The sequence below is a fragment of the Oxyura jamaicensis genome, chromosome 9 (assembly GCF_011077185.1).
Source record: "Oxyura jamaicensis isolate SHBP4307 breed ruddy duck chromosome 9, BPBGC_Ojam_1.0, whole genome shotgun sequence".
Classification (NCBI taxonomy): domain Eukaryota; kingdom Metazoa; phylum Chordata; class Aves; order Anseriformes; family Anatidae; genus Oxyura; species Oxyura jamaicensis.
This window is the reverse complement of record NC_048901.1, coordinates 12,249,856-12,262,350: the sequence shown is the minus strand read 5'-3', so window position 1 is coordinate 12,262,350 and position 12,495 is coordinate 12,249,856. Positions and strand designations below refer to the sequence as shown.

General features: G+C 48.2%; 1 protein-coding gene across 1 annotated transcript in view; it reads left to right on the top strand.

Moving 5' to 3' along the window:
• Positions 1–12,272, top strand: part of MAP6D1 (MAP6 domain containing 1) — a 13,086-nt gene extending 814 nt beyond the window's left edge. Inside the window, exons 3-5 of the mRNA XM_035334783.1 lie at positions 4–50; positions 7,757–7,874; positions 10,120–12,272. Coding sequence (XP_035190674.1) covers positions 4–50; positions 7,757–7,874; positions 10,120–10,197 — 243 coding nt within the window. The 3' untranslated portion in view covers positions 10,198–12,272. The remainder of the gene's footprint in view (positions 1–3; positions 51–7,756; positions 7,875–10,119) is intronic.
• The last annotated feature ends 223 nt before the right edge of the window (positions 12,273–12,495 follow it).

The following is a 12,495-nucleotide window of genomic DNA, read 5'->3' as shown; positions in this document are numbered from 1 at the left end:
CAGCTCCGGCCCCGCTCACCCCCGGCCGGCGGCCACACCACGTCCTACAGGTAACGGGCGGCTCGGGGCGGGGGGCGCCGGCTCCTAACGAGCCCCGGGGACTCCGCGACGCCTTCCCGGGCGCTCAGCCCCCCTGGTTCCCGAGCGAGCGGCAGGGCCGGGCGCGCTTCGGCGGGAGGTGCGGGGCTTTGGCTGCACGGCTGCGGTTCCTTCGTGCCGCCTGCCCCCTCCTAACGGGGCTTGAGGACTGTGGTGTGCCGCGAGATGGATTCATAGAACAATTCATCTTATTTTAACAGAGCCACAAGTGTTCAGACGCTGGTTGTGCCTCGGGTACCTACGCAGCGCTTCCCTTGATAATTGTGGTTCATGACATTATTTAGTGTGGTGCTAAGACACGCACGGGGTGCCCTGCAGTAGCGCAGCACTGATCCTGCTCCCCTGTGCCCCCACAGCTGCCTGGCACTCGCGGTCAGCATCGACTGGAGAAGGCACAGCCACGCTGCTCGCCTTGTCTTACCGCTGCTGCATCTCCCAGAACAGTCACAGAGCGATGGCTGGTCCTGAAAAGCACTTTGCTATTTCAAAGCAGTACAGGAATTACCGTGTCAAGGAAACCTTTATAACACACCAGTGGTGAGGTTCAGCTTTCAGAAACGCAGCCATCTCCAAATTGTTCCTTAAACACCCCCCATGCAGAGCGCATCAGAGCCACAGCCTCCCTGCCCAGCCACTTCTCGTGCCTTTCCTCTCTGGCTCGGCTATTCCTAGCCAGGGCTCCCTGTATAATAAAAGAGGGGAAAGTCTGCAGATCACGGGACAAAGCCGGCTGTGCGAGATACCAGTGAGCAAGTCACAACAGAAATTTTACATAAAGTAAGGCTTGCAGGTGGCCAAGGAACCCACCCCAGCAGAGCAGTGTGGATCAAGGCACGAGCAGGGCAGCTGCCCCAGAGCAGATTTCTCCATGAGCCACATTTAAGCTACATGAAGGCTACATGCAGACAGGCCCTACGCAAGTCAAACCACATTTGTCTTATTCCAGTAATTCCCACAGCTTTTTTGAATTACCACCTAGTGCAATAGTGCAAGCGTAAGAAATCCCCATACCACTGACAACAACTGACTGCACCCTAGGTAACTCACAGGAGCCACAGCCAACAGCAAGAGAGAAGCCCACAATACCCTCGCAGGCTGTGAAAATATTTTCTCATGCATCATTGCGTTTCCTTTTTTCAAGGGAGACTAAACAGGAGGGGAGCAGTTGGTACCTGGCTGCTACTTGCCCATTTCCAGTTCCACTTGGGGCACCGGCAGTCCGCAGCACGGGCACTGCTTTCACAACCACAAGGCCACCTTCACTAAGTACAGGGAAGACCACTGTTCCTCTTCACCTTGCTGTCCTCCAAAGGCAGCATCACAGTGCGCAAACACTTACTTGCAGGCAGCAGCCAAACAGCGTTGTTTGGTGTTGGTGCTCTTCATCTTCCCCTCTGGTGAAGGCCTTTGTGCACTCAGCAGCTCCTTGGTGGTCACACTCAAAATAAAAAATAAATAAAACGACATGGGGAGCAAAGGTGGAAAGCACACACATTTTGGTGTGTGCCTTTATTTCCTTTCGAGGGAGGACCATGGCATAAATTCCCCCTTTTCTGCTGTTGCTGTCTGTGGTTCCAAGCAGCCCTGAGGAGCAGGCTCTGTGCGAGGACCAGCTGTGGCCACTTAGGAGAAGTGGCCTTTTGATTTATTTGCACTGTAGGTACTTCAGCAGGCTCTGTGGCAAGCTGGGTCATCACAAGGGCAGGCAAAACAAGCCCCAGCTGGGCTTGTTTCATGTTAAAGAGATGAGATCCTAAGGGAAGGACTGGTTTCAACAGGACAGTGCAGAAATGTTGGCATTGGTACCTGCTCCACTCCAAGCCTTTAATACTTTTGGCATTTTTTTTTTTTTTTTGCTTAGTTCAGTAAGCTGATGGGGTTTTCATGTTTGGGGTTCTTGTTTGGTTATATTTAATTATTTAATTTGGGGATTTGTTTCTACAACACTCCAGTGCGTGTTTGTTCTCATGGAGCATACAAGCGTAGCAGTGAATCCCCTGCACCATCCGGCATTGCTTGATCTGCTTTTGTGCGTCAGTTTGATCCTTCGGTGAGACTTCCTTCTGCAAGTTCCTGCTACATCTTTCTCCCTGCACTCTTTTTTAAGCACAGAAGGAAACTCAGGTGCATACAAAACCAGCTGTTTCCTTGCACATGGTGCAGCCAGTCAGACTGACATTTAGCAGAACATCAGCAACCAAGACCAAAAGAGCAGTCCCATTCCTTGGGACTTTGTAGGAGTCTTTCCAGAGCCAAAAGAAAGATAAATGTAGAGGGGGCATTGGAAAAAATGCCTTCCTCTCTTTGAGAAGGCAAATTTTTAATTATGAACTAACAACTCTGCACAAAGGGTAGGAGTGCGCATGGCAGCCCGCTCTCCAGAACATTGCCCTTTGTCCACAGATCTCTGCATGGATTTTAGAGCTGGAGCTCTACAGGCTCCAGCTGAAGTCAAAGCCACGCCGGGCTCCACAGGGGGAGCTCAGGCACGCAGACCAAGGTGGATTGATCCAAGCTGCACTTGAAAGGCTCAAATGGGACGTGCTCCAACTTCGAAAAGATCCTGGTAACTGCTGCAGAGGGTTGCAGTAGATTGCATCAGGTGGACACAGGAGGAGGCAGAAGGAAGCACTGAGCCACCCCCTCCACACCTCATCTGGGGTCATGGAAGGGGCTCCTGTCACTCAGCAGTGAGTCACAGGTGCTACATAATTCTGACACAGCAGAGATTTGAGTGCCATTAATTGTAGCACTAGGTCCTGATTGCATTTAGAAATGGACGAGTGGCTTACTTAGCTCCTTGCTACAGGGGATGAGAGAAGCTGGTGCTATCAGCAACACATCTCCAGCAGGTCCTGTTTGCTGGGCATCACCTGTTTTTGCCTTGATGGAAGGCAATAAGACAGGGGCACGACTGCTCTGCTGGGGCTGCTTCTGGTCCTGCTGAGAGGAGAGCCCTGGTTGAGGCTCAGCTGTATTTGTCTGAGTCGCTTCAGACCTCAGTTTCCCCTTCTGTAACCTGCCAGCCTTGGGAAAGCATTTCAAATGCATCGCACCAGAGCTGTGACTGTTTTGTCTCTTCCCCCAGCCATCAGCTTTTCTTGTATTTGCGCTCAGGGAAGGGGGAGGACAGCTTGAGTTTGTGCACACGCCTAGTGCCAGCCCCCGGCAGCGCCTCAGCTCTGAAGCTGGTGTTCCAGCACCATCAGTGGGTTGGGTGGGTGTGAGGGCTGAGAGCACCAGGCTTGTGAGTGGGTGTGGAGGCGCAGCAGGAAAGCAGACCAAACTGGAGGCCTTGAAATCAGCAGGGCTTCCTGCTCGCAGGGAGTGAGCAATTCTGGGCTGTTGCTTTGAGGGAAAGAAAATGTGTGAAGCGCTGGGGTTGTTCAGGGGTGAAGGCCTGATGTGCCCTCATGAACAGTTTTGGAAACAGCAGGGTGGAAGATCCCTTGGTGAGCTGAGCTCCCACCTTCCTGTGCATGTGCTCAGCACTGTGACCACAGAGCAGGGATCTCCCCATCAGAGGAGATACCACAGAACGAAAGGGAATAATCCTTCTTCCCCACTGCTGCAGATGCAGTCACAGAGCACGTCATTGTGTCTGTACTGCCTGCCTGCCTTCAAATACTGCTTCCACAGAAGGCCAAGGTGAACTGTGGTCACTGCTGCCCAGTGAAAAGCATTTTATTTCAGACTTCAGAAAGAAAAAAAATACCTGCACTGATGTTCAGAGCACACGTGAGCTGGCAGGGTTGGGAGTACTGTGTGCAAGAAGCTTCATCCTTGATCCAGCAAGATATTTAAACACATGCTTATCCTTAATAACAGGAGTAAATCTTTTATAATCAAGGCTTAATGTTATCTTTACATTCTTAAGTATCTTGCTGCTTGGGGAAATTAATACTGAAGTCCTGATTTTTATGGTACTTAATAAGTAAGCTTGCTTGGTGCAGGCATTGGGATAGATCCAGAGAGACGTGCTCTGCAGAGCCTGGCTGGGGGAAGGGGGACGGAGTCGTGGGAGGAGAGCACGAGGCGGGTGGAAAGGCGCAGGAGAGGCTGGCTGTGCTGCCAAGTAGGCTGCAGAACTGAAACAGGGAAGATTCAAAGCTGTTGCATAAAGTTTGGAGGAATTTCCTCCAAACCTACATTAGATGAAAAGGAGAAAGAAGGGGAAATGGGAAAAGGCAGAAACCAAGACCCAAGACCTGCCCTCAGCCCATAGCTTTCCGATCAGAGGACGTCAGTTGCCCATCCTCTCACCCCACCTTGGTGCTCTTTCCTTCGGGCTCCATCTGGGAACAGATCAAACACCCCAAATTCCCCTCAAGCACCAGTATGATGCTTGAGGGTTTTTTGGCCATCCTGCAGAGCTCTCACCGCTGTGTCCATGACTCGTGGCCCTCAGCTGACCGGGCCCTATTGCAGCGCCCTGCTCTGCCTGGGCAAAACTCTCCCGTGCCCCCGTGGGACTGGCAGCACGGCCATGCCAGAAGCTGCAACTCACAGCCCCACGCACCGGGCTGGCTTCCCCAGCAGGAGCCTGGGCTACTGCGCACTTTGGAAAGGAAATGTGAACAACAGAAAGTGCACACACAACTTTGCCTCTGAAGGGAAATTATGGAAAATGTTAATGATGCTGCTTAATGCTTGCTGGTGTGCCAGCCATTAGAAGGAAGAGGTCAGCGGAGGACTAAAGGCAGACGGGGTCAGGCAGCGTAGCTCAGAGTTACCTCCAGCTGTACAGGGTGAGTCTTTTTCTCTACTTCTTGAATAAAAAATTGGATTATAATGCAGCGGCTCAGAACACCACTGATAATTAAGTATACAAAGTAAGCCGTGACATAAAGATGAGGTACCAAAATGCCAACAGTGATGGCAGTGGTGTTGTAGTACAGGACAAAGGAATGTTATAAATGCTGAAAGTAAATCTGCCTGGAAATGGCAGCCCCAGTATTGTGAACGGCCCGAGCAGTTTGTGATTTCCAGCCCTGGTAGAAGTGCCCTCCATCTCAGCGAGAGGCGTTCATCGTGCACACTGTCACCTTTTAACACCTAGGGTAGCAAAACAGTCCCCATCCCAGTGCTGCTCTGAGCACCTCCAAAGTAAACTGAGAGTGGCTGTCTGGGGAGGAGGAAGAGGGGTAGTGCAGGAAGGATGAAGATGACCACCTCCAGCAGCAGTCAGTGTCTCATGTTCATCCCCAGCAGCAGCTGGCTGTCAGACCATGGGGGGCTCTCCCCTCCTCCACATCGCTCCTGTAATTTCCCCTCCCATGACATCATTCTCTTGCAAGTAACTGCAATTCATGGGATCTTGGACAAGGCACCTCCTGCATGTGGGTGCCTCTAAAGTCATTCTGTCTCTCCAGGCTGTGAGGAGAACAACTTGGCTTCCGGCCAAAATGAGGGTCCTGCGATCCAAAAGATCTGTGTTTGGGGGCCTGCCAAATCAGCAACTGATCTGCCGCAGAGCACCGAGCCAGAGCTGGCTGCAGACAGTTGTTCCAGTTGTTCCTTGAAAGGAACAGGCCCAGTTGTTCCCTGAAAGCTGGGGACACGCTCCCTTGCAAGGCAGTGCAGCAGGGAGGCCAGCTCTTGCAAGAATGAATGGTTAAGAACCAAAGCCATCAGCATCCTTGGAGCAGTCTGGCTTTCTAAGGGATAGCAGGCTCTAGTGGCTGGGAACTGCTGGGATGTAATTGATGGCTTTGTACCATTTTGCTGGTAGTTTGCCCAGCCAGCATCTTCCCTCTTGCTGTGCAGCAGAACAGAGCTAGATTTAGCTCAGCATTCACACTTGTCTGGGATTCCCTGCTGAAAGATTGCCTTCCTGGGGCACCAGTTGGCCAAAATCAGATTTCTGCAGAGGTGCTTTCTTACCTGGAGGTGCTAAAGCCTCAGGGATTGCACCACCGCCACCAGGAGAGCCACGCAGGCACTTACCTGCTGCCTGAGATAGCCTGAAAAGCAAGACACCAAGAAGGCAAGAGGTGGCAGCTCAGAACAGCAGGAACAAACTGATTACAAACAAGATTTGCAGTGCCCATGGACAGCCTCACCAGGGCTTGGTTGTGCTTTCCCAGGAGTGGGAAGCTCTCCTGTAGGGCAACATCTGTCACTAACTCTGAGTGCATTTAAGAACTCACCCTGCCAGTACACGAGCTGATGGCCAGCTGCCAGCCCTGGCTGTGGGCTCCTGCCTTGAGCCAGGAGGGCAGTGCAGGCAGGAAATAAATAGCAGCAACTCTTCAGAGTTAACTTTGTTAGTTTGCAGGGTTGTCTAGGTTAGGTATGCTCCAGTGTTGTACCCCATGTCTACAAATCAACCAACAAAAGAGGCAGCATTTTAAGGTTGAAACTGCATTTAGAAATCAAGCACAATCCAGGCACTGTGTATTCTAGCAATATATTAAAAAGATCAGAATCAAACTACACATGCTAAACTACTACCCCACACTTATATACTTTAAATAAGATTTTTTAAAGAGGAATTTGCAGCCACTATCAAAATAGCAAATAGCATGCTTGGAAAAAAAATGAAAATTAGAAGGGCTTTGGTCAAAGCTAGGCTCAGCATATTAAAAACAAAGTCTATTTTTCTAGCCTGGACATGGCTTAGGACTTGTGCCAGGGTCATGACTCAGGATCCTATCTACAACCATTAAGTAAAGCGTAGTTAAGTGCAGTTATTATCTAGAGAATGCCAGCATGTGAACATAAACTTGTCACAGCTTAGTTAGCCTCCTCTCCTTTCACTACAGAAGCTGCCTAAACTGCTTGTCAGAGCTGCATATGCAAACAGAGCAGACTTGTCCTGTCCTTCTCTGAGAGCAAACAAGCCAGGTCAGCTGCCTGCTACTGCAGCATCTAAAAAGTCCTAACGAGGAAGGCATTAGTGAAGCCCGTCTGTGATGAGCCAGAAGGCAGATGGAAGCTGCATGCTCTTCAGTGCTCTTAAAACATACACCTCTTTCCAAGCATGCAGTCTCTGTACCCATTCCACAGATGCCACAGCTCCAGCGATAAGGCACCCAAGTGCCTTATTCTCAGACATTATCGTGCAAAGTCAAAGCCCCCGTTTGAAGGAAACCACTAGCTGAAGCATCTGGTGAGTGCGATGGTGTCTTCCTTCAGATGCATTTCAGCCTGCATTGCTACAGAAGTGCAATACAGAATGCATTGGCAAACATTCCTGCTGTCAAGAGAGCTAAAGGAAGGCAACATCAGCAGGTAGCCTCCCTCTGTGCACGCAAGGACGGCACTCCTGGATCCCCAAACCAAGATGCTTTACACTGCAAGTGACCAATGAGTCAGTGAATGCTATCAAGCAAAAAGTTACCCTGACATTTTCTTATTCAGGAAGAAAGCACCGAGTACCTCCAAGACACAGCACATACTGCCAAGAATAAAAGAGAGAAGCCAGGGCAGCCAGGTAGACGGGTCTATGCCCTAACGCATCTTTCAGTTTGGGCTTTTTGAGAAAGTCAGGCCTCTAGGCTAAGTTCTTTTGTTTCCAGATTGCCTTATCTAAGTTTAATATCGTACGCTGATTGTAACCCGACTTGCCTTCTGGGTTTGCAGCCACTCTGAGCAGAGGTACCCTGTGAATATGTTGTGGTTTATGGGTTCTTTTGTCTTGACAATCTCATTTCAGGCAAGAGTATCGCCCTTGGACTGGAGCAAAACCATCCAAGCCTATAAAGACAAAGCAAGGCTTCATTATCCCAGAAGACCATTTTGTTCAAGAGACAAGTTACAAGGCAGATTTTAAGGTAAAAAATAAATAAATAAATAAATAAATAAATCCCAAAGTCAGTGTGGCTAAAACCCAAGGCATGCATCAGGAACTCCTCATTTGTTACTGGTGTGGTGTGTGTAGAGTAATGCCATGTCCTAGCTGACTGCGGTTACCCTTTGCTTTCAGAAAGACATGCTAGAAGGAAGCGGTACCGTATCATAATTCAGCCCGAGACCGAGATTTAAATTGCACGAAAGCCAGGAAGCCCAAGAATTGCCATTCCCACAATTGGATATGTTGTGTAGAAAGTGCCGTTACCTCTCTCTGCGTAAGGCCCATTTACCCTCCTCTGCTCTAGCTAGCAGCTGCTTGCATGAGACCACCGTGGAGAAGGGTGCTTCACAAGCAGTGGCTACAAGCAAGCACAGGCTGCAGCAAGTGGCTCAGGGAGCAGAGCCAGGGCCGAGCTCCCCAGCACAGCATGTGGTGCTGTCAGAGACGGCAGCCGATCCTCCAGGGCCACATGTAAAAAGTAAATCTTTGCCTTGGAGGAGACAGGGAAGAAATGTTTAATCAGCAGACAGCAAAGTACCTCCTCCACATAGGATTGCTGGCGTATTGCTGCATCGAGGCACACGATGGGTATATCCAGCTCCACTGAAAGTGGGACAGGCACCTCAGGCAAAAGAGAATTTGCAAACCTCACCAAAACTTCCTCCTTGCTCTGACTAGTCTGGGATGCTTACTGAGGTGCAGCACCGAGGCCAGAAGGGTGGTTAACCCTTAAACCTTGTATTTTGACCCTCGTGTTTAAGGGTGTGCATTTTGGCCCTGGAGGGGCAAAAGACAGTGTCCTGGGCTCAGACATGCTGAGACCCGTGCCCCAGCAGGAAGAGGAAGAAAGAGGGGAGGGCAGGGGTGGGAGACACAAGTCAGACAGTACTGCCCTGGGGTAGAACGCAGCTCCTCCGCTGGCCAAAGGCGCAGCACTGTGTGAAGACATGCTCCCCTCCTGTGCTTCCAACCTGGTGGACAGGATCCAAAGGAGCTGCTCCTAGATGTACCCTCAGAATCTCTCTCCCACTTCTCGAGGAAGGGAAAGAGAAAACTGGAATCCCAGACATGAAAACACACCACCGAGGACACCGTGCCTCGGGCCATGCAGAGGCCCAGTTTCCTGGAGCTCGTGGGTGCCACTGCAACCCCTCTGACACAGTCAGCACAGGCAAGGAATGGACAAGGTGCCAAAAGAACACCAGTTCAAACAGAAATGGGACTCCCCCTGGTTTACACATAGCCATTCAGACTGCGTGCCTACTACTCTTGCCTGAAGTCCATGGTTTCACTGGGCACATGAGCATCAGCTTTATATCATGTTGTGACAGCTTGCCTGTAGGACTCAGACTGCAGGTTGTACCCTGCTACCGAGCTGTGGACAGGTTGTTTTGGACACTCCTCTTGCTCCTTAGCATGTCAGATGCATCCCCGGAGGAATGGAAAGCATAGAACAATGCAACAACAACAAACAGATCAATAGCTTTTTTCCTATACTTTTTCCCTGTGGGCTCACTCTTCTTTTTTGCTTGGATGGTGCTATCAGAACCCCAGTACCCAGCAAAGCTTCCCACCCCTGTTACATTTTATGGCCAGATTCACTCAGTGTCCTGGGCTGAATGCACAACTAGGGACAGTCCTGTTTCAAATCCTTCGAGTTTTAAGCATTAGGAAGGACACAAAGCATCCAGCTGTACTTCAGTACAACATACTTCACACGTCAGTACCACAGCTACATATTGGGGGAAAATTTGACTCCACAGACATGAAAGTTTTGATCACTTCTGTTATGTATTTCTTCCAGAGCTGAGGAGTTTATATCCCTACTGGAGTTGTTGTAGTTTCACAGAATGGCACAGCCAGTGGTCTCCCACTTTTCTCCCTTTCTCCTTCAGGTACTCCAGGTCTGTGCCAGGTCTGTTCACAGCACAGTGAGCTTGTGGCTCCTTAGAGCATTGCAGTGGAGCACTTTGACAGAACCTTGATGGCGGTCTCCAAAAGGCTAAGGGGACAGACACACATCACTAAAACTCCCCTCACTTTAATCCAGCATCAGTCCAGCAGTGAATTTGTCACGATGCTAGTCAAGTACGTTTCGGGGGGATTTGTGAAGAGGGCAGCTCTTTGTCTTGTAGAGATTGTCACAAGGCTCAAGACCCCTTGAACTCTCTGGACAGTTGCACCCTGTGTCACACTAATGTTTCTCTCCCCCCTCACCCCACTAGATCCCAGAGGTGAAGACCAGGTTCTCCCCCAATCCTTCTGCTGTTTTCCAGGCACCATCACGGATCCTCAACGTATGAACCTGGACCCTTCTCACACGCAGGCAGCTTAAATGTGTTTCTGATAAGATGTATCACTATGCAATTTTCATGAGGAGTGTTAAGATCAAAGCTCCAATATTATCAAAAGCAGCTCTAGTGATTAGTGATGTGCACACAGTTACTCTGAACACGCAAAGCGCTCAATTCAGAACTGGCAAAACACACTGCAAGGAACGACCTAGTTTTCCACAGGAGCAGGTTCATTACTATGCCAGCTGGCGTCACACTGGGAGACTGACTTTGGGCAGCAAAGACAGTATTGTGGACAACATCCCGATGCCTAACTGCACAGGGCAGGAGGGCAAACAATCATAATAAGCAGGACCGATGATTAAAACCAAAACAAGTGTTATTTAGTAGCACCCTCTAAATAGGCCAGTGAAAGACGGAATGTCTGGCTGACTTCTCAGCTTCTTGAAGTTTTTTGGAAACTAGAAGACAAACCTCTCACACAGACCTCAGATGGCATCACCAGAATTCACAGCATCAAAGGGGCTGGGCTGAACTTCCAGGTTTGTTTTAGGAACTGGAAGAAGCACAGGGACAAGCCAGCATTGATGAACTTTGAATCTGGCATATGCAGTGACTTGGGGCTTTAAGGATTGAAAGCTGGATATTTGCAAAATTGGAGGGCTGGCAGCAGAACAAGAGGGGACTGAACTTCTGAAGACAGCCCTGGCCATGCACCAGCTTGGTTCGGGAGGATTGCATGGACACCGAGTCAGCTAAACACATACCAGGCTCCCGAGGATTTAAATATGCATGTAATCTGTATAGCTGCTGAGTGTAAATACTGTATATGGTTTTTACCTAAAGCAATTTGTGATCCTTTAATGAAAAGAACATGCTCATAATTTTAATAAATGTTAACTCTTTGCATATGCAAGGTGGAAAATACTGCCTTGAAATTCCTAAATTACTGCCTGCATCTTGGTAATGCTAATGCTAGGAACAACCAGAAGTGAATGTTACTTATAAACTCTTCTTAGAAATATAACATAGAATGTAAGACATCCTTCATTTTTAAGGTAAGCCATTTTAAGTGTCATTATTGTAAAGCTGATTTATTTATTTATTTACATTAGCATGGATTTAACTTTTGCTGAGGTACATGTGAGGTACAAGAAAGCAGCATTTCCTTTAGCCTTTGTTCATTCAGATTGTAGTGAGTTTACAGTTTTTATCTCAAGGACTTATCCAATATAAGTAGTTTACTGCTTACTTTATGTTTTTACTGATTATTTTTTTGAGACAAAAAAGTCACAAAACTTCATGTATTTGAAACATACGAATGTGTTGGCCAGAATGAAAAGAAACTCCACAGACTCTAACAATGATCAGATATTCATTCATCTGTAATGAAATGGACTTTAACACTGGGGATTTCTTTCTTAACCTCCTCTCTAGCTGAAGTCAACGGCAAATTTAATGAACTCTGGGGACTCTGCAAACACATAACCATTGCTGAAAATTCCCATAAGAACAGTATTGAAAATGTTGGCATGTGGATTATATCAGGAATTCACGCAGACATTATCTTCTCACTGCATTATGTGAGAATTTAATATTGCCACCTCTGTTTGTTGTACCAGTAGGACCGAATGCAACCACAAGAACAGGTAACATCTGCAGCAAGCTGCGATGGGTTGGACATGGGATGACACTTCTCCCACTCACTCTTGCTTTTGGACCCAGAGGAACGTACAGTAATACCAGTGCTTGCCAAAATCATTTTTCAGGAGACTTGTTTTTCAAGGAATTAATTCGAAACATTCAAACCGTACTAAATGTTTTGCATGTTAGATGTTTCTAAGGAAAAAAAAAAAAAATCAATCTGCTTGATTAACCTCTTTATAATGTTTTTAACAGTTTTGTTCAAACAATTTCAGTCATTTCAATCCTGGGCTTTAACAGAAGAAAATAAAGTCTCTCCTCTTAATTCAGTGTATTTCTAAAAAAATCAACCCAGTTTGAAACAAACTGGAAATATAATGAGCTTGTATTTTATCAAATGGACTGGATTTAATTTAATAAATTAAAATGTATTTTGGCTATTGGTTCTTTCCCAGCACCTTTTTTTTAATTGTAAAACATAATCTTTGGATATTCAACCTCAGCAGCACAATTTGTCACTGCATTTCTTTCTCACAGCTGCACCTGTAGGACAGCAGGGCACACTGGACACCAAGCCAGGTGTCAGGAAGATTCCCGACTGCATTCCCAGCCATCAGCAGTCAATTCGGTATTCCTCAAATTTATCTGCAGGCATAGGCCCCC